The sequence below is a fragment of the Sylvia atricapilla genome, chromosome 6 (genome assembly GCF_009819655.1).
Source record: "Sylvia atricapilla isolate bSylAtr1 chromosome 6, bSylAtr1.pri, whole genome shotgun sequence".
In the NCBI taxonomy this organism is placed as follows: domain Eukaryota; kingdom Metazoa; phylum Chordata; class Aves; order Passeriformes; family Sylviidae; genus Sylvia; species Sylvia atricapilla.
The window spans coordinates 7,640,697-7,663,509 of NC_089145.1; the positions used below are offsets into that span (position 1 = coordinate 7,640,697).

Consider the following 22,813-nt stretch of genomic DNA (forward strand, 5'->3'; position numbering starts at 1 on the left):
GTTTTAATAATTTGCTTTTATTTTTTAAGGCAGACCTGATCATTTTTTTCCTTCCTTTGCGTATGTCTTAAGCAATTGACCTGTAGCTTTATTAATTCAATTAATAGTTTTTACTCCCTGTCACCTATAAATTATGTTGGTGAAATAGGTTGCCTGATTTCATGTTCTAGTATGTAAATCAGAGCAAATTCTGGATATGTAAATTCTCTTATATTTAATTAGCATTATTTCTGTCCTCTTCATTACACAGTTTGCAATACTGTTCATTGTTTGACCCATGGTACCTTTTGTGCTCAAGCTGCATCTAGAAGTCACTCAAACCCTCATTTATTCTGAACATGACTCAGCTTCAAATATTTTTTTTAATCTAGATTACTAGTAAATAATTTAAATGGAAGTTTTGGCAGGACCACACCTACAAGGTTCTGAAGTATTAAAAGTCTACTAAAAATTGTTACTCTTGTCATCTAACTTTTTAGTCTTTATCTAGGACATGAACCACTTTTGTTTGATGTTTTGATTTTTTCCTCATAAAAGTAGTAAGTGTTTATCAGTAGACATTATTTTAATTAATAGTCCCTTTATTATTCCCTATATTAATCAAACTTTTATTTGCTATTGTCTAGAGTGGGAAAATACGAGAAAGAGTTCCTCATATCAAATCCATCTGCATCATCTCAGAGGCTCACTTCAGTAGCTTAAACATTACTAACTCGTCCCCCCACACTGTTACGTTGGAAAGAGTCTTGATGACTTAAAACTTAAAAAACCCTGTCATTTTCATTCCATTTAAATGTAGCAGTTTTAATAGCAAAACAAGTAGAGAAATTCCAATGTGAACTCATTTTAGAGTAATGACCAAGTATTATGAATATTTGACTGTATTTTGTGTTTCAGCTGCTTTTCTTATGGCATCCTTAACCCTCCTCCTGAAGGGACTTTGATTAAAGACAGTGGAATTTTCAGTGTTGAGTAAATCTTTGGTTTTGTATCCAGAGATCTCCTTGGTTCTAAAATCTATTTTATAATTAACTTTATTTATGCAGTGCAACTCTGTTTTCCCACATATTAAAAGGCATATTGGCAAAGAATGTGACATTATTCCTTGGATAAAATGACAATTCATGTAACAAGATTTTGCACCTTGAGACTCATCTGCCTTCCCCATCCAGTGACTTTATATTCCCATTCAGGGATTATTATACCTAAGAGATCTAGAGTTTGGACAAGAGAACAGTAATAGAGCCAAGTTCTAACTGTAATGCTGATTTTCAATTGTTACTATTTCCTCACCCATGAAAGGCACTTGTAATTACTTTTCTGTTCCCTAGGATCACTTGTAGGAGTAATCTTCACTATTGGTGATGAGATTTAAACATGAAGAAAAGAAGCTGGATAAGTGTTGTTAAACTTGCTGTCACAAGACTATATTGTTAAAGACTATTACAGGGGTGATGGGAGTCTGGGATGAGCTTAGCCATGAAAACATTGCTCCATTTCATCAACTAGGCTTAAAAGAAGGCCTGGTGATTTATTTATTTTTTTAAGAAAAACTGAATATTTTAGGAAAACATGAAGTAGTTATCTCTGGTTTTTGTATTGACAGGTTGCCAAGACATGTTTGGGGAGTCGTAATGATTCAACGTCTCGTTTGAAGGCAGCAGAAACAGAGACAAGCTTTCAGGTATTCTCTTCCAGACTAATTGCTGGGGTTTTACTAAAAGGTCTTGTGAAATCCAATTACTTGAAGTATACTTACACATTCTTCACCAAGTTCTGTCTCAAAAGGGAAGACTTGTTTAGTTCAGAGTTTGACTGCATATAATAGCAATTCATCTGTTAAAACTGTTTTCTGGCTGGTAATGATTTGCCAACTATTAAATATTTGAAGAACTAGTAGCCAAATGACTTAATTTGATAGTATGATGTCTGTAGCCCTGGAAGGAGGAGCAGGGATACATATATATATATGTGTGTGTGTGTGTGTGTATATATATATATATATATATATATATATATATATACATATATCATATACAATTATGTGAAGCTGTATGCAGCATCAGACTTGTAGGGGTTTGCACTGTGAAGGTTGTTAAATATGCTTCCTTTAATAGAGATCAGGACCCTTTTCTAGGCACGGTTGGTAAATATATTCTGCTGCAATAGTTTATAACTGATCAGTTTAATGGGAATACAGCTCAGTGTGTGCTATTGCCATGGATTTTTAACATACTTCTTTTAAATTTGCTTATGTATATATGTATTTTATACACCATGGTTACACTGATGATGTTTTCATCTCTACAGAAGTTGCGCAGCCCTCCATGGACTAAACCTGAAGATAAAAAATCTCCTGAAAAAAAAGAGAAAAAATACAAAGAATCAGTTAGTACACAAGGAAAAAAACTCTAAATGCTATTAATATACATTAAAAAATGCCAATCGCTTCCATCCTCACGTTCTGTTAGCACAAAGGCATGAAATGTCCCAGGTTTCTAAAGCATGCATTTTTCACTATTTTATGAATGTCTGTAAATTAGTCTAGAACAGACCAGTTAGTACCTTACAGCAATAATCCAAAATGGATGTTTGAAGAAATGCTTTGTAATGCAGTCCAGTTTTTGAACTCTTGTTCTACCTTATCAGTAATTGCATACTATAAATTACCTTCTTTGTAAACAACAGTCATTCTTGAGTATTTTCTTAGTCTGTTTTATTTCATGTAATTTTGTGGCAGATTAGGTTTTAAGATTAAGGGGCAGTCAATGTGTGTGGGGGAAGTATCTGTGTAATCGTATGTGAAGTACAATCCTTAAGTGCAACTGTAAAAAGAGAACTGGGGGGGGTGTCCATGTATACTTAACTTTCAGTAATTCCATTTCAAATCTACTTACTTACACAATAAAATAAGTTTATTTTGTTCTTTTTTTTCCTCACTGCTCTCTTAACTAGTCCATTTTTGAACACTGAAAAGGCGACAGAATTGGAGCTTAAGGGATGGAGACAGAGAGGATTATTACTTTGGGGATTAAAGCAAAGAAATTTGCAGGTGGTACTGAGTTACAGTTTCATAGCTTAGATGACAGCCATGGGAAGTCAGTTTCATCCCTTATATTTGTGCTGATCTCAACAGGATAAAATAGACTTTAAAGGGTAAACCCCTGTTTTGTCCTCTATCATTGGCCTTTGATCACTCCATCAGGGAGGAGCATACTGATTGGAGTGAGCTCTGTCACTCATGATTCTTACAGTTCCTCCTTAGTCACACACTCCATGACAAGAAAGCAGAAAGAAAAGGAGGAGAAGCAAGAGAGAGTGTTTTGCTTGTTCGTGTGTATGTCATTATTGGTCCAATTTAAGAATTCATATGCCATATCTTGTTGAGAGGCAAATCTTTCAAGAACAGTAGGAACAGTAAATTGCCTGATGCAATGCTGTGCTATCCCTAGCAAGAAGTGTTTTAAGCAGTTGTAAATTGTAAACTTCCAACTTTGTCTTAATGCACGTATTTTTTACTAGATTATAGTTAATTAGCATAGTATAGTTAGTTATAATAATTTTCTTGCTTTGTATCAAATAAAATACAAAGCAAATAGGCAAATCTTTTATTTCATTTAGTGGTGCTCTGTCTTCAGTTTTAGCATTTAGGATTTTAGCTCTCCTTTAACAGTCTCCTGCAATGCCTGCCTTTTTCTTGCTGGTGTGAATAATCTTTCACCCTGACACTTCATATATGCTCCTCTACTCAAAGGTAGATAGTTGCAGAATGGTAGGCTTCTCTGCCTTGAGAAAAGAAAAAATTATTCTCTGCCTTAGAAAACAAAAAGTTACCTTCCAACTGGTCAGCCCAAGCATGTAAGTTACATGCTTTGAAACAAGCCCCTTGAAATATTAGCTCTAGAAAGAGAGACCGTGTACACTGACTCTAAGTATGCCTTTGGAGTAGTGCATACCTTTGGAGAAATTTGGGAGGAAAGAGGTGTGCTATTCAAAGAGGAAAGGACTAGTCCATGGAAAGCTTATCTCAGAAGTGTTAGAAGCATTGCAGTTACCAAAAGATGTACACTTTTGGGGACATCAAAAAAGAACCACCTTAGAAATACGAGCAAACAGCTTGACAGGCTTAGAGGCTAAAACAGTAACCAAGCCCAGAGTAGAGAGCATAATTATGGTCTTAACCCTCACAGAAGAAATTCAAGATATACCAATACTCAGTGAAACAGAAGAGAAAAAATTCCTAGAAAAAGGTGCAAAAAAATGAAAAATAAGGGGGAGTTGGTGTTATCCAATGAAAGGCAATTAATAAATAAATCACTGGGAAAAAAAAAAAAAAAAGAAACACAAAAAAAAACCAAACCAAAAACAACCAAAACACACCAAGAAGGCATGCATAATAAGACTCATGGGGGTACCCAAGCCCTAAGTGATCAGTTTTTGAGAAATTGGGGGTGCATGGTAACGTTTGGAATAGCTGAGCAAATAACTGGGAAGTGTGTGATATGCCAAAAGTTGAACAGAAAGGTCACGAGGGGAGTGCAGTGGGCAGGGCGAGGATCAACCTTATGACCCTTTCAGATTTCACTGAACTCCCTCATGTGCAATGGTGGAAATTTTGCTAGTAATAGTAGGTCATTTAACCCATTGGGTGGAGGTGATACCAGCAGTTAAATTCACTGCCAATGTGGTTAAGCAAAACTCTTTTAGAATTAATAATTCCCTAGTATGGGATAGTAAATAACATCAACTCAGACCCAGGAACTCATTTCACGCCTAAAGTACTACAGCAGGTGGTGCAAGCTCTGGGTATGGAAAGGGAATTACACACTCCAGGGCACCACAAAGTTTGGGACAGGTTGAAAGGATGAATCAAACCCTCAAGAGAACTCTTGACTAAACGGATGATTGAAACCCAAATGTGATGAATCAAATGCCTACCCCTAGCTTTGTTAAGAATCAGAACGCAGCCTGGATCATATTTAGAGATTTCACCTTATGAAATGATATTTAGTTTACCATTTGTGATTTCACCAAATAGCATTGCAACATATGAAGAAGGTGAAGACAGTGTTAAGAAATGTCAATAGCACAAACTCTAGAGGAACTGTGAGGAAGAGGGAAGAATCCCTCAGACTGCTACCCTAGATTTCAAAATCCGTAATATCAATCCTGGGAATTGGGTAAGGGTTAAATCATGGACAGGCCAACCTTTAACCCCCAGTGGGAAGGTCTCTTTCAGGTTCTTCTCACTGGTGAATCGGCTGTACAAACCTCAGAGTAAGGCTAGCAGGATAAAAGGAGCAGAGGAAGAACTGATGAGTGGGAAATTGTCACCTCCACAAAAGGACTGAAAATGACTCTGAAATGAAACCTGCGGGCTCAAAGTGGCAAGTAAACCACGGGCAACAACACATCAATCCAGACTGGGAGAGGGTTCCCTGTGGGCTTCACTAGTTCTTTTGTATTCCCAAAGGCCAGAGGCTTTCCAAACTCCGGGGCAGTAATTTTATATCTCCCAATCAGGGGGCTCAGGGTTATATAAACTAACAAACTTTAGGTCCATAAATCCCAGATTTTTTGTTTTAGCCTGCAATTTACAAAAAGAAATCCCATCAGCTTTCCCTAGTGAAACAGCTCTCAGATTTACTCCCAGTCACATACCCTGCTTGAAACACACTGGGGCAAGACATCCAAGCTGGAAACAAGATCAGTGTAAGAACCGTGGCCACCTCTGCTGTTGTAGATCCCCCAGGCAGCAAGCATGTTGCAAGATTTGTTGAGATAAAAGGGAAAGTTCCAGCACTAATTGAGGGTGAGTACCAATTCTAAGGCTTTGTTGTGGAGCTGAATGGATGCTCCCCGATACTCTGGAGCTGTTAGAGGCTGAGTGGGAAGCTGCAATAAATCAAAAATAGAGACCTCCATTTGAAGAGGAGGTAATAAAAGACTTAGGGAAAGAATCATTAGTATCCACAAAACCCTTGCAGCCCATGCAGAATATTCTGAAAACACCTGCAGGAGACACCTTATTTGGTAAAGTGTTCACAAAAAAGCCAGAGCCAGCTCCACAGGGAAATTTCTATGCAAAGTTCAAACAACAAATAGAAGCTGAGACAGAAATCCCGAGGTTAGAAGAATTTATTTGTAGATCTGGGAGAAAACAAAAACTGAATGTTCCTAACGTCTGGGTGTGTGCGGGGGGGCTTAATATCTGAAAATGGCCATGGAAAGGTAGTACCTGGGCCTGGTCAAACTCCTTAAATGGAACAAGAAACCGACCAGAGGGATAGATAATAAGTTCAAAAATAATAGGAGAGGAGTGCCTCTGGTGTTTAGGGAAAGATTTCTTAGATAATGTAGGACAAACTTCCTGTAAAAGGTATAAAGTTTATAATGGAACTTTCACAGGGTGGATCCCTGAAAAATCCATGCAATATTGGACCCAGGTGAGGAAAAATAATTGGAAATATGAAAAAGAGACTAAGCTTTTCTGGTGCGATGACCCTGGGAAGAATCCCTATTATGGGATCCCAGAAATATCTAAAATTTGGGAAAGCATGAATAACCAAAGAAAGGAACACTGAACAGCAGCAGGTGGCTTATTCTGGATATGTGGGAAAAGGGCTTATCCAAAACTTCCTCCCCTATGGAAAGGAAGTTGCACTCTAGGAATTGTACAACCAGGATTTTTCCTGTTGTCAAACCAAGACGGGGATGATTTGAGAATACTGGCATGCAACACCTTAAAAAGAAATAAGAGAGAACTAATTGGAGAAATTGGGAGGTACCAAAAGTGGGGCAATGAGGAGTGGCCACTTTGAACAGATAATACAGACATATGGTCCAGCCACCTGGGCACAAGATGGGAGTTGTTATCAAACCCCAATTTATTTGTTAAATTGCATCATCAGGCTCCAAGCAGTTGTAGAAACCATACCTAATGGAACATCTGAGGCCATGGAATTAATAGTCAGCCAGCAAAGGCAGACCAGGGCTGCAGTGTACCAAAATCAGTAGGCAGAAGGAGGGGATAAATTTTACAGAAAAATTAACATATCGGATTGCTGTCTACAAATTGGTGATAATGGGGATGCAGTTTTGGATATAGCCAGAAACATTCAGAAAATAGCCCATGTGTCAGTCCAAAAATGGGGATCTATAATAAATAAAGGATGGTTAGAAGATTTCTTTGGATTATCATGGTGGAAAAAGGCAGACTTTGTAGTGTTATGTAGAATAACAAGTTTAGTCTTTCTTCCATGTTTGATCCAATGTCTTATCTGATTAATTACTTATCTGGTTCAAAATGTGCCAATAATGACAATGCCCATCCATCCACAGACAGAAACCACAGAAAAAAGGCAGAAAATTATGGTGCTGAGAAAAATGAAAGATGATAAAATCCTAGAGAAGGCATTTAAGTTCTCTGAAAGATACCAGCATGCCAAAAGTGCGGAGGCTCAAAAATTGTACCTCAAGCCAAATACAGTAAGAAAGGCAAATTAAAAAAGCCATTAAAAAGTAAAAGTAAAAAAGTAAATGTTAAGAATTATTCTATAATATTGGCTTTTGCATTTGTGTATTAATCTTTATATGTGGTTATTTATTGTAAGTGCAGTGCAATTTCTAACTCCTTTTTAGCTGCTTGCTAATTTAACCTAATTTCTCTAATTTAACCTGATTTTAAGTATGCACTACCATAGAAATAGCAGTGTGATAACTGTATTACGTTGATGTATACACCTTATAGCTTATAGAAATAATCACGTGATGAATGTATTGTATGTACTGCAGCCATAACAAAATATAAAATGTTAAAATACCTCTATGAAACAGAGAGAACTGTGTAAAGCAATTAAGTTGTTTCCCACATCTGCTGACTGATCTCTCCAAGTGATAAGAGTGACACAAACCAGAGCACTGGAGGAGAATTAGAAAAGAATTTTAACTCCTTATTATCAGAAATAACAGGATGAAGGCACAAGAAGAAATAAAATATATTGACCTCATCTGCAGGATGTCATGTAGATAAGTCAGAGTGGAAAAGCAAAACAAAGAAAAGTTTCTACGACATCAAAAGCTCCCGAGAATGTTTGAATAATGCATGAAACTTTGAATATGTATATACCTTAGTAAGGTAAGAGTATATAGATAACATATAGATAATGTATGGGCAGGTTCATTGGCCAATAGCCAGAAACACCCCAGCGCTGGACACTGTCTTTTTTTACTCTCTTAATTAACTTTTGAAAAAATATTCTACAAGTGAACTTTCCTTCTTTTACAATACTTAAAACTGCAAAGATTCTAATTTTCTATATATATTGATAAATAATTTATATATAAATTCCCTCCAAGTGGATTTATTTACTGTTATCACCTGCATCTGCTGTGTTATAGTTAGGATTTTAGACTGTAAGAAATTCTGAATATGGATCTGCAGGGTTTGAAAATAAGAAGAAAAGGTTTGTGTGTATATATATGAAACAATAAAGAGCTTCAAAAGGTAAGACAAGAGGCTCTGCCTGAAGGAACTAGAAACAGCTCTGTGTACTCGGAGTTTTTCCGTCTCCTCCCGCTGGAACACCCGAAATCCGGGATGGGATGGGAATTGGGGTCCATCGGCATCCCGAAAAACGCTGCGCGTGTGCGGTGATGCCTCAGCGCCTCGGTGCTGCCGCCTTGTGGGCACAGCCGGTACTGCAGCTCGGCCGGCACCGGCACCTCCTTTCCCTCACTCTGTGGCTCACACTCCAATGCATAAACCTCAGGGTTTGAAAGGCCAGTGAAAACTGTTTAGTCTTTATTTCCAAGTCATAAGATATCCTGAGTGGGAAGGGACACAAAAGGAGCACCGAGTTGAACCCTTCTGTGAATGGCCCATCTGGGGATTGAACCCACACCTGCGCATTTTCAGCATCCTGCTCTAACCAAGCCAATCTCAGGTCATAGCAGTGGAATGCCAAGTGCCAGCAAGGGAATTCCTATGCCAATACAGTTCCTTCTTTAATCCTAATACTGCTTTACACACCAGCCCCTGGAATGTCCATAGGGCAGAGGTCCATGGGCCAGCACCTGACATGGAACAACACAGGTGAACAGTTGTGTGACAGTACAAAGCTCTTCCCATAACCCCGATTTCCTGTCTTTTGCAGCATTTCCCCGATGGCTGTAAAGGTGCTTGTGCCATGTCCCTTTCCAGGGAGAAATGTGCAAGACAAGCCCTGCGGGTTCCCTTAGTCCATGGCCAAAGTTCTGGAGAGTGTCAGAAGGGGCATTTCCTGCAGGTGAGTGTTCACAGCCCAAAATCCCGGTGGGGGCTGAGGCCGGGGCTGCTTCTTAGCCCCAGAGCTGAGGGAGCCCTGGGTGACTCCTACTCACTGCCAGGAATGTCCCTTGGTGTTCCCTCCGTGTGTCGCAGCTGGCTGGGAATACAGGGCGAGAGGAAGCTGGGAGCCCAGGAAGGGAACCAGCACCTCCTGTCCTCGGTGTTTGCAGGGCAGGAGCTGTGCCCCCGTGTCCTACCCGTGGCAGGCAGCAGCCAAACACAGCCCGGGGATGGGCACTGGGATGCCCGGGCAGCCCTGAGATGGACACGGATCAGGGGCTGCTCTGAACAGGCACCTGGAGATGCTGCAGCCCAGACAGAGCCCGCTGACATCCCAAAAATACCCCAAGGAACAGCTGGCATTGCCTGGGAATGTCAGCATGTTGGGTTTGCAGAGGAGCTCAGGCAGCAATTCCCAGTGCCGACCTCCTGGAGCTCCCACACACCCACCAGGTATGTCCCAGCCAGCCCCAATCCCTTCCAGCCTGGGGACATCCTCCATCAGCAGTGTTAAAGCCAAGGGAATTTTGCTCATAGAAGTTAAATCCCAAGCAATGCTCTGAGAGATGCCTTATAATGAAAAGTTGGAGTCAGACAAATTTGTTTGGATGAAGTTTGGAGTTTTTCAGGGAGCTGGCTAGAATTGATGGGAAGCTTTCCCAGGTGGGTCACGCTGCAGGTGCCCTGAAGGCAGGGATGTGCATCCCTTTCCTCAGGGGAAAGAACTCCCAGAGGCCCCTCCCGAGGCTCTGGAATGAGCTCAGCTTCTGCAGGGAGAGATGTCCTCCCGTGGGCACAGGGGCTGCCTCAGCACAGCCAGCGCCTTCTCCTGCCTGAAAACATCACCTAGAGCCCGAGCTCAGGGGGGTGGAATCTGCTGAATTCCCGGGAAATCTGTCAAGTGCCCCCCAGGGGCATGGCTGGGGGATGAGGGGTTTAAATAGCAAATTCAATGGAATATCAACCTGTCCTTATCCCATTCCTTGGAACCTCTGCTGGTTCCTGCACAGCTGGTGTTAAATAGGCAGCTCTGTGTGGGAATATTCACACTCCAGGAGGCACTGTGAGGTTATTCCAACCTCACAAATCAGCAGGCAATTCAGTGCTATAGCTAACTCATCTGAACTAGCAAAGCTGAACCCCAAATCTGGGTCCCACACTGGGAACAATCTCTGTGCTGCCCTGTCAGCCAAAGCCCCTGGGCTGGGAAATGTCAGCAGCCAAATGGATGGAAATACCTAAATCCCCCAAAGGGACAATCCAATCACCTCCACTTGCTCCCCACAGATGTCCTGGGGGGTTTCTCCTGCCCCTTTCCAGCCTGAAGCCTCTTCTCCCTTCCCTGCCAGCTGCTGCCAAGGAAGGAGGACACAGTGAGTCCAGAGTTTATCTCAAAACAGTCAGTCCCTCACCTTGAGAGCACCTGAGATTTTACTCCCACATTTTCCCTGTCTGTTCTCTTGTGATTTCCTCATTTTTCACAAGAAAGCAATTTTTTTCTCCACTCTGGAGATTACCACAAGCTTTACTCCCAAAATTTTCTCTACCTGTTCACTACCTATTTCCTCATTTCCCTACCCGTCCATACTGATTACCTCAGTTTGCCCCGTGATGTACATCCTGTCTACTACAGATCACCTCAGATTTTACACCTGAAATTTTCCCTACCTCTCCACCTCTGAGTACCTCATTTTTACCTCAAAACATTAATTTTCTACTGTGGAGATTCCCTCAAGTTTTATCCCCAGATTTACCCACCTGTCCACAGCAATTCCCTCAGTTTACCTCAGGATGTTCCTGCTCTCTCCTAGAGACATTTTACCCCCTCGATTTTCCCTAATTGTCCAATACTGATTACCTCCTTTTTACCTCAAATATCCATTGTTCCCTCAACAGATTAAGTCAGACCTTATTACCAAAATGTCTTCTGTCTCCTGTATACTAACTAGATTTTAAAACCAAAATCACACAGGTTATGTCTTCTATTCCCAAAATGTTCATTCTGTCTCCTACAAATTATGTGAGATTTTTTTCCCCAAAACACTTACTGTGCCTACATAATTACCTCAGGGTTTGCCCCCCAAATTCTACCAAATGTTACCTACTGATCACTTCATTTCTACCTCAGTATGTTCATTCTCTGCCCTACAGATCTTCCCAATTATACCCCCAAAATTTCCTTGCCTACCCCCAGTGACTGCCTCAGTTTATGTCAGTGTTCACTCTCCCCCTAGAGATTACCTCAAGTTTAACCCCAAAAATTTTCCTTAACTATGCACAACTTATTACCTCATTTTTACCCAAAATATTAATTCTCAACCTTTAGATTATCCCAAGTTTTGCCCCCCAAATTTTCGCTACATGTTCAATATTGATTCCCTCATTTTTCCTTCAGTATTATTTATTTTCTACCATGTAGCTTTTTTCAAGATTTACCCTCAAAACTGTCTATCTGTGTCTAATTTTTACTTCAAAATTATCACTCTACAGATTATTTCATATAATTTTTACCCAAAAAAATCCCCATCTGCCCACAAACTTATTCCCTCATGTTACCTTAGTATGTTCATGCTCTCCTCTAGAGATTATTTCAGATTTAGCCCCCAAATTTTCCCTCCATGCCCACTACTCATCACCCTAGTTTTTCCTCAGTGTTCATTCTCTACTCTTGAGATTTTGTCAAATTTTGCTTCCAAATTTTTCCTTACTTGTCTATTACTGAGTACCTCATTTTTACTCCAAAATATTCATTCTGTCCCCTATAGATTATATTGAGTTTTATCCCCAACATTTTCCTTCTGGTACAATATTGATTAACTCTTTTCTACTCCAAAAATTTTCACTCTGTCCTCTAAACATCACCTCAGCTTTTCCCTCATAAGTGCCACCTTGCTCCCCTCAACATCCCCTCACATTTTCCTACACAAACAGTTCTTGTGTCCCCTGTCAATTGCCCCAGGTTTTCAGCTAAAAATGTCACCTCTGTCCCCTCTAAGTTATCCCAGGTTTTCCCTGTTAGGAGCTGCAAGGAATTCAGGCAAACAGCAGCAGGGAACAGCTGTAAATTGAAAGGCAGAAAGAGAAGATCTACCAGCAAAGGGTGAAGGTTTCAGGAAACATTTCTGCAATTAATAATTAATAATTATTCCCCAGTGAGAACTCACAGCCATTAAGGCCTGGCAGTCCCCTGCAGAGAGCTCAGTGCACATCCACAGAGGCAATTCCAGCATCTGAAAGAAAGGAAGGAAGAAGAAAAAGGTGATTTTTTTTTCTTTAAGTCATTTCAAGTTCTCAGACCCAAACCAACCTTTGCTCTTGACTGTGGCTGGGTGAATCCTGAGCAGTGGGCACAGGTCCTGTCATTCATGCTGATGTGAGTGATGCTTTCTGGGGAAATCAGCTCATTTCCAAAGTTCCCTGCATGGCCCCTGCCTGAGCTGCACAGGAGAAAACCTCCTCCATGAAGGGATTTTGCTCCATCGAATCCCATCTGCCCAGGCTGCTCCAGGTGGATGGTGCCAGGCTGGGGCAGCACAGGCAGAGGCAGCTCTCAGCACTCTCTGCTCCAAGCACATGTCCTAATGCTAATGACCCTGTGTATTTCCTTAATGAGGGGATACAAATGCAACCTTTGGTTGGAAGGTTCATCAAGAGCTCAGCTTTGGCTAAGGGCCATTACACATCCAGAATGAGGCTCATTTTACAACCTCCAAAGAACACAGTCTACACTACAACACCAGATTTTCACAGTGTACTAATATAAGCAAAAATAGATTTTACACATTATTCTCTAGACAACAACTAATGCAATTAATTCTGTGCATTTGCACTGCTTGGTCAATACCCTTTCTGTGCCACCTTAAGCACAGAATCTGAAATCAGAACTCTGACACACCAAGTCAAACAGATAAAAAATGATCACAAGCACTAGAAAAATATTTGCTTGCCTTTGAATGTAGAGCCTCAAACTCAAACAGACATTAAAAATGGAAAACACTGAAGATTTAAAAAAAAGCATCAGATATTAGGTAATTCCACAGAAATGTCATTCTGGAAAGAGGTTCCTCTAAGTGTATTTGTCTCATCCCAAGCCCCTCTCCATTCTCAGGGGTCACTGCACTTACTCCAGTGTACTTGGCAGGAAAAAGGAGCAAGTGGAGTCTTCATGGTTTCCCTAGGATCTCTTCTTCTCTGACCACCTCAGTGACTAGGAAAAGCTCTCTGGGAAACAGGGTAAAACCAGAGCTCTCCAGCCTGGAATCCTATCCATTACCCATCACATCCCTGAAAAACAACTGTGCTGCACATCAGAATAGCTGGAGCAGGGATCAACACCTGCCTTGCAAATGCCAAGGAGAAGAAAAGCATCAGATTTTTTTTTTCTCTAATTAGTTAAAATAACAAGCTGATGTTTGTATTTCACAGGTAGTTGTTACACCCTCACAAAAGCCAGAGTTACCCAGGTTCTTAATAGATCCTTTCAGGAGGGACGGCACCCAAGAACAATGGATGGTCTGTAAATACACACATATGGGTGTATGGCTAATTTTTTAAACCATCTGGTTGCAATGGAAAGCAGCTGTGCAGCCATTTTAGTTATTATCTATAGCAGTACAGCAATAAGAAAGCACACAAATACTATTTTAGAAAATGAATAAGGGAAAAGAAAGGTGATAACTGAGCCAGTTGTGCCACAGAGGGTAATTAGCATAAGAACACTATCTCACCTTGTAGGATTTGTCTCTTATTGCCCCTCAAGCCCAGCTTGTAGCCTCAAGGCACTGACAGTTCATCCTCTCTGTACCACACACACTTGGCCAGACCCCACCCAAAACCTCTCTTTCTCCCTCCAAGTTACACGAAATCCACTCCATTTCTTTGCTGACTTTCATTATGTCATGAATTACAGGAAGAAGTTGAAGTATTTTAGAGGCTTCCAAGTAATTAAGGTATTTTCCATTGCAGAGCTTCGGAAACAAGCCTCTGATTTGCCTCTCAGGAGAGCATAAGGAGAAGCTCCACAATGCCCCTTATTGCCACCAAAGACCACCTACAGTGATAAGGATAGAGCACCAATGACCCTGAGGCTTCACCATCCTCCAGAGCTGCAGCTGGGGGGGTCCCTGTCCCAGCCAAGCCCTGGAGAGCCCCTCCCAGAACTGGGAATTCCCACGGAGACGGCCACCCGCAGGCAAAGCGGCTCCGGCTGTGCCGGGACAGGGCCCGGCTGGGACAATGAGGTGCAATAGACAATTGCGCTGATTGGGCACTGGGGCCAGGGCCCCGCCCCGTCCCCGCCTCTCCGCGGAGCTGATTGGGCACTGGGGCCAGGGCCCCGCCCCGTCCCCGCCTCTCCCCGGAGCTGATTGGGCACTGGGGCCAGGGCCCCGCCCCCGGAGCTCCGCGAGCCGCAGGCGGCGCTGTGGCACCGCCCGACCGCCGCCAGGGGGCGCTGCCGCAGCGCCGTGTCCGTGTGGGGCGCTGGGACGGCGCCGGCCCTCACGGCCGGTGTGTAATTTGCTGGCCAGCAGGAATATGTTTTTAATTTTATTTTTTCCCCACCTCAATTCTGTTGTGAGATCTGATGATTTTGCACTAGCAGCTTTGTATACCAAGTCCAGGATTTGGTACTTTAGTTCGTCTCGTGCGTGTTTTCTGTTCTCAATGGCTGTTTGAGCTCGAGGGCCCTGTGTTCAAAGGCAAGGAGGTAATTTCTTAACAGCTTAGAAATGAATCTGATAACGAAAACATGTTTTAATCTGTTTTACCTGAGATAAGCCTGAGGTGGGACCTGTGACAAAGATAATTTGATGCAGCACAGGGATGGATGGTCCCCACACATCCAACACCAGCCGCCCAGAGACTGGGCACTGCCGCCTGGGCTGTGTGGGGAGGTGCCAAAGCAGACACTTCTAACCAAGCTTTTCTTCTCTGTGTAAGTTTGACCCGATCACTAGTGTGTTAAATGATAGTGTATCCCCCACGAAGATTTCCAGCAGAGTCTGCCCTCTGAGCTGAAGGGCAAAATCCAGTTGAAGTGAAATTTTCCCGAGGAAGAGGTGCATTTGTAGATATTATAAATCTTCATGGCAGAAGAAGATTCTGAGCTTTCTGAGTCTTCTTGGCAGGTCTGTCACTTGTAAGGGTAATTTCTGGCCCAGGGAACAGTGATTTCAGTGATGCCTGAGGGGCAAGTATTGATGTTGCACAAGGGATGCACTTGACACAGCGTTCCCAAACCATGATGGAAACCAAGGTCAAACATTCGGGTTTTTCAAGGCAGATGCTGGTGAATCCGTGGATCTCTGTGCTGTAACTGTTTTTTAGATGATTGTGCAGATGAGAGATCTGAGAAATTATTCAGCCTTTTCATTGTTTTTGCCCTGTTTACTGAGAAAAACCTGTTCTGTTTTCTCCATAATTCCATGAATAGATCTGACATGTTGGGGAGGAGGGTTCTGTCTTTCTGGTGGGATTGGTTCCTGCTTTTTTAATTTATTTTTTTTTTTATGAATTGTTTGGAATATTCCTGACAAAGCACCTTTAGAAGAGGAAGAGGCTGCCTGGATTTTTGGCGGGGGGATGGGGCAACACAGGGAAAAATCCAGGCTTTTCCTGGACTTCTCAGAATGACATTGGCTCTTGGGACATTGCAGGCTGGAAGCTCAGAACATCACCTATAACACAAAATTATCCAAATCTTTGAAAGATCAATACCAGAAATGATTTTGTCCCTTGCTTGGGTAGGGGACTTCCCTCAGTGTTTGGAGGGTGGGAGCAATGAGGGTGTTCATCCCTGTCCATGGCCATCTCTGTGCTTGGCATTGCTTGGAATAACAAAAAACAAAAGGAGAATCTCTTGCAAAGTTCTGCAAACTCTAAGTTTTTTTTTCCAGCCTCTGGAAATGGCTTTGACATGCCATGGTGTCTAAGGAGCATTTAATTCTGCATCCCTTCCTCTCCCTAATGCTTTGGGGTAGACTGCAGACCATACCTTAGCCAGACAATATTTGATTTTTCCATGCTGCCTGGCTTTACAGCTTCATATTTCCATCCCTATTTCTCTCACTCTGCAGGACAGATATAACTGCAGCCCAACCAGGAAATGTTAAAACAAAAATTATACCTTGCTCCCTGCAGAGGTTAAAGGATTCCCTCATCTGTTTCCCAGCCCAGGCTGTGGCAGGATCCCATCCCTGGGTTTGGACACCTGTGGGTTGGTCTGACTTCCTGAACTTTGCAGCTGCAGAAACCTCCTGTACCATCTTCCATCAGCTGAGAAAATGCCTTCTGACTGTGCCATGGCAGTTGGTGAGGTGTCCAAGGTGGAATGTAAATGTACCAGTGGAACTGGTTATCCTAGAGGGAGCCCTCAGGTGTGACCAGTGTCTGACAGAGCTACGGGGCCGTGGGACCAGCCTGTGTGTCTGCTGGAGGGCATGTTTAACTGCTGTGCTCTTAGCTAAAGTATTTCTTTTTCTAGGGAGCCCCAAAGGCCAGGAGATGGAAATTTTGAAGTTGGTGTCACTCAGAGACTGAAAACATCAATGTTGGTTTATTATTCCATTGGGGATCTGCTGCATGTCAGTTGGAACTGCTCCCAGTCCAGTGGCTGTTCCCATCACAGGAAACCTGAAATCCAGAGACATCTGGATTCCTGAAATCCAGAGACATCTTTCAGCTCGGACCTTTGCTTCTGTTTGGAACAAGACTTGGAGCCTGGGCTGTTTCAACACCTGTTCCTGCTCAGGGGAATGCCAGTTCCCAGTTCCAAAGGTATGGTCTTTGTTGATTTTTCTGCAGTGTCTGTCCCTGTAAACTGGGTATTTTCTTTCCCCCATCAGTAAAAGGCGGCTGGTCTCGTTCTGGTTTGGATCCAGCACAGAAGTGGGATTTTTGTCTTGTGCTGAAGGAGCAGTGGCTAGAACCTCTAGTAACAAGACAGACTTGAAATTGTGTGGGAACTGCTGCTCCAGCTGGATCCCTACAAATCCATGGGGCCCAATAGGATTCATCCATGAATCCTTAAAGAGCTGCTGATGTCACCTACAAACCTCTCTCAATTTGGGGGAATTTCTGTCTTGGGAATCTGGAGGGGTTCCAGCTGCCTGGAAGTAGTTTCAGTTCTCAAGAAGGGCAGGAAGGAGAACCCTGGAAACTACAGACCTGTGAGTTTCACTTCAGTCCTTGGGAAGGTTCTGGAGAAGGTGATGCTGGGAGCTATTGAAAAACACTTGGAGGACAATGCAGTCATCAGTCCCAACCAGCACAGCTTTGTGAGGGGAAAGTCCTGCCTATCAAATGTGATTTCCTTTTGTGACAAGGTGACCCACTGGGGCGGCCTGACCTTGACTCCTGGGGGCAGTTCTGGGCACCACAATATAACAAAGACATTAAACTCTTTGAGAGTGTCCAAAAGAGGGCAACAGAGATGGAGGCCCTTGAGGAGAAGCTGTTGGAGGAGTGGCTGAGGGCACTTGGTGTGTTCAGCCTGGGGAGGAAGAGACTGAGGGAGACCTCACTGCAGTCTGCAACTCCCTCCCAAGGGGAAGAAGAGGGGCAGACACGGATGTCTTCTCTGTCCTAGTGACCAGTGACAGAACCCGAGGGAATGGCCTGAAGTTCTGTCAGGGGAGGTTTAAGCTGGGTATTAGAAAAATGTTCCTCACCCAGAGGGTGGTTGGGCGCTGGAACTGACTCCCTAGAGCGGTGGTCACAGCACCAACTCTGACAGAGCTCAACAAACATTTAAGCAATGCTCTTGGGTATATGGTGTGACTCTTGGGGATGGGTTTGTGCAGGGCTGAGAGCTGGATTTGATGATGCTTGTGGACTCCTTCCAACTCAGCATATTCTGTGATTATCCTGGATTGTTGCAGACAAACTGCATAGAATCCTGGAATGGTTTGGGTTGGAAAGGACCTTAAAGCTCATCTTGTTCCACCTCCTGCCACAGGCAGGGGCACATTCCACCACGCTGGATCCCTCTAACCTGACCTTGAACACTTCCAGAAAAAAATATACTTCCTATTCAGTTGTTTGGCCATAAAATGCAAACATACATTAGTCAGGATTAATGACAGGAGTGAAGTAAAAAATGTATTGCTCTTAGTTTAAAGAACTTGCATGCAAACAAACTGAAACAATTTCCACGCTACCCTGAGTCCTTTTTTTCCCCTGTGGCACTGGTATCATAAGAAAAACAACATATTCTCATTCTCATTGCATATTTGTTACCACTACATTCCTAGTCAGTCTGGTAAACAAATAACTTATTAAATTTCAAAGAAATATATCAGCTGAGGTTGGTAATGAATGAGAATTACAGAATCCTTAAGGCTGGAGAAGACCTCCAAGGTCATCAAGTCCAACCTTTGACTGAATACTGCTGTGTCAAATAAACCACAGCACTAAGTGCCAAGGCTACTCCTTCTCTGAACATCTCCAGGGATGGCAGCCCCACCACTTCCCTGGGCAGCCCTTTCTGATGTTTAACCACTCTTTCAGTGAAGATTTTTCCTAATATTCAACCTGAACCTCCCCAGGTGCCACTTGAGGCCCTTTTCTCCTGTTGCTGTTACCTGAGAGAAGAGGCTGATCCCCACCTGGCTCCAGCCTCCTGTCAGGCAGTTGTAGAGGGCAGTCAGATGTGTAAAGTGTTCTCTTTTCCAGGCTGAACACCCCCAGTTCCCTCAGCTGGACTCTCCAGACCCTTCCCCAGCTCTGCTGTCCTTCTCTGAACTTACCCAGCACCTCTGCTGTGAGGGGCCCAGAGCTTTAAATATACACTTTGAATAAATTCTTTCTTCATCAAGTTCTTACTTAAAACAATGTTATACTAATCAACAGGTATGAAGATTATGCTTTTTCTATCCAAGCAATTCAAAATATGTTGGAAATGGTCACGTGCTTGTATGTTTATGTTTTGATGTTTGAAAAACAGAAGAGATCTAATATTTTTATGGAAATCATTTGAGTTCTCTACACCCACCTTTTGCAATATAAACCTCCATAGGTTTGTCAGTCAGAGCACAGCACTGGCATCCAGCTGGGACAATGAAGTTGCAGTTTTCTTACTAGATATGATTTTACTGACTCCCTCTAATGGAGGAAGAGGGCAAGGAAAATGCTGCTTATCATGTCCACAAGCAAAATTTTTGGTGAAATATTTATATTAACATTGTCTGCTATTACTCACAACAGCAAATTAACTTCAATGCTGTAAATGTCAGCCATAAGCATTGCTTTTCATTTCAGCCTTGTTTGTGTTCAAAGTAAAAGATTTTGTGGGGCTGTTTGGTGAGGAAATACAACATCACATGATTGACTAACCAGAAAACCAGCAAGGAATGCTCATAAACAAGATGTGAATACTTTTTTTAAAGGAATGTGTTGTGTACACAGAAAGAGGACCTTCATATCTGACAATGCACAAGCAATGCAAAACAGAAGCTAAATTCCTGTGCTTATTCATTCTATTACTTCAGTGAAAAAAATATTTCATCTGTGTACAGCTATGCCAGGTAAAGCCAGTAGTTTAGGTCCTCCTATGGTGAGCTAGGCTTTAGGAACCAAGGAGATTTTAAAGGAGCCTGAAGAAATTGAACATCTTCCTAAATATTTCAGCTAAAAATCCCAGAAGAAATTTTAAGATCTTAGTAGAAAAGAAAATAATTTAAAATTGCAAAAAATGAAACACTTTTAAGTCTGAATCCATGTGCCATAATTCTGACCTGGATCAAAAAGTCACTGTCTAAATCTATAATTATGACAGAAAACCAGCTGTTGTCATGCCAGCAAGTTTTTGATACTGAGGTACTTGTCTTTTGGCTGAACATAAATTCATACTAGGAAGAAAATAAAATCGTGATTATAAATATGCAAAAAATCTAGTTCCATATCAAGAGCACAGCACTTCTACTAAAACAAATATCAGAACCACAATAAAGATGACTGACCGTCATTTCCTGTTCAGAGAGGATTTTTGGGAGATAGAACCACCTAACTATTTAATAATTTTACAAGTCAAAGACAGAGTACATTAAGGAACTGCAAAGAATAAAATAATGTGTCCATGATATCACACAATAACAAATACATCTCAAATTTAGGATCAGATCTGTGTAAAGAAAATTAAACTGCAAAATACCTGAAAAGGCTTGCTAACTACCCAAATGTCAACACTTACAGTGCTCAAAAATATCTTTGTCTATGATTAATTGTGTTTTTATTTGAACTAAGAAAGCATGGCAAAGCACAGAAGTGAAGTTTCAGTTTTCAAACAGAAACAAGTTTATTTTGAGGCTTATGTAGCTGCAATCAGCATGAAATCACAAGAGGATTCAGAGGTCATTGGCAGTGAAACACAGGTTTTCTCAGTCAATCACAACTCCTGCAGCGGTGGCACTGAGATCAAGCTAAAAAAGAACTCCTCTGAGAGAGTTTGTGTTGGAATTAACTTGGTTCCCCACCAGCTCCAGTCCCAGGGTGGTAAAATGTGCATGAAGGCTGTACAGCTTCTACCTTCATATTGTAGCCCAGTTCCTAAGTGAGTTAATTTTAAGAAAGTAAAAATATATCAGGGGACATTTTCCTGGTTACTTCTAAAATGTAATGGAAGTATAGTGACATATAGGATATGTACAGTTATCTACAAAACATGTTTACACCTCAAAGGCAGAGCACAGGGAAGAGACTCTTTAGACTTTAAAAAAAAAGAAAAAAGGAAGAAAAAAACCTCTAAGAGTGAAGAACTGCTAAAAAACTGCAATCTGCTGGATAAACAAAACAGATCTTAGGTGCTAAATCAAGTCTCAGAAAAACACCAAGTTTATCTCTGAGGGTAGAGAGAGGAACAAAGGAAATGGGAAAATGGCTAAAGAGTTCTTTGACAGGAAACCTGTATTGTGCAAAACCGGGTCACATGTCCCCAAGGAACCTGTAAATCCAGGAGTTCCCACTGATTTGTCAATCAGGGTCAATTACTCAGAATTTCCAGGCCGTGCACGCTCTGGTACACCCACGTTGGTTATCAGCTCCTGGGTCCAAGACAAGCACTGGAGATAGGGACCTGCTGCTTTTTCTCTCCTTAGGCTGGGTTTTGGGGCTGGCGTTTTCAGTGGGATTTTCTTCTGTAATAGACCTTAATGACTGCTCTCAGACTGGCACTTAGGATGTGAATCAGCAGACACTCAGTTATGCAACTGCCCACTCTTTAATCTCCACAGAAAGCACCATTCACCCCGTGAAGCCACATCTCAGCAAACAGCAGAAAACATCAGAGCACTGCTGACCAGTAAACAAACATGAGCAGTTTGACATAAAAATCCCACTTTGACCAATCTTCTCTGTAGGCTCAAACACAGTCCTTCATTTGTAGCCCATGACTCAAATAATGCAGGAGTTCTGCCTTAAAGAAAAACCAACCAAACCAATGCCATAATACAGATGCAGTTCAGAGCTGTATCTGAATAATTACTGTGTTCAAATGGGGACAGTATCACTCATTGAAGGCTATAAAATGGTGAATCAGCACCGGGCATTGAAATGAAAATGCAAGTAATGACTTGAAATAGGATGTTCGTTTCCACAAGCAGAACTATTCTCAAACACATTCTTAAAAATAGGCACCATGTTATCTGTGTGTAAGAAGGAAATGCCTGCATTCTTTTTTGGTTTTGGCTCAGGGTGTTTAAGGATCAGTGTAAGGAAGCTCAGACACTTTGAGTGGAGCACAGATGTCTAAGACAGGCAATGTTTGTAGCACTTCCTTTCCATGTTGTATTTAAGACCAAATATGCAAACCCAGTATATAACAACTCAGATACATATGAAGAAAAGTTACCATCAGGATACGTACTTGCCCATTTAGTCTCTGTTTCCCAGGGAAAGATAGTCAATCTTGGCTCTTTGACTTGCCTTTTGAACTAGTCTGATACCTTACTGAAGCATCACAGAGTCCAATTAATGCTTATGAGAATAATACATACATGTAATGATTATGTGATGATACTGTGTTTATACATTTCTAGATGTGATCATACCCAAAGATCTTCGTCTTGCTTTGCAGAGCTCAGGCATGTGAGTGAGCTCCTGCATGTCAGCTGAGTCCCAGGAGCTGACCTTGTCTGCTCTGGCTCATGTCGGGGTTAGATGAAAGGGGCTTAGGCTAATCTTGCCTGCCTCAGAGCTGGGACAAATCACACCCCACAGCTCATTCCTGCAGCTGAGCCAGCACAGGGTGTTTTGTTCCATCACAGCACCAAAGGGCACCGGCCAGAGCTGCCCCAGGTCTGCCTCGAAACAAAAAGCAAAGGCATGAGCTGCTGCAGCTGTGAGAAAAAGGGCTGTGTGAGAGCCACCAGCACCCTGACACACAGAGCTGAGGAAGGACATCACCAGGGAAGGAGAGCACAGAGAAGCCCAGCTTGTGTCCTGCCTCCAAGTTTGCAGGTAAGCTGAACTCAGGGCTTTTCTGCTGTTATG

The 22,813-nt window shown here is 42.2% G+C and overlaps 1 protein-coding gene across 1 annotated transcript in view; it reads left to right on the plus strand.

Moving 5' to 3' along the window:
* The window catches only part of LUZP2 (leucine zipper protein 2), a 47,679-nt gene extending 44,740 nt beyond the window's left edge, over nt 1–2,939 (plus strand). The window contains exons 10-11 of the mRNA XM_066320552.1: nt 1,607–1,684; nt 2,311–2,939. Of these exons, the coding sequence (XP_066176649.1) occupies nt 1,607–1,684; nt 2,311–2,415 (183 nt within the window). The 3' untranslated portion in view covers nt 2,416–2,939. The remainder of the gene's footprint in view (nt 1–1,606; nt 1,685–2,310) is intronic.
* The last annotated feature ends 19,874 nt before the right edge of the window (nt 2,940–22,813 follow it).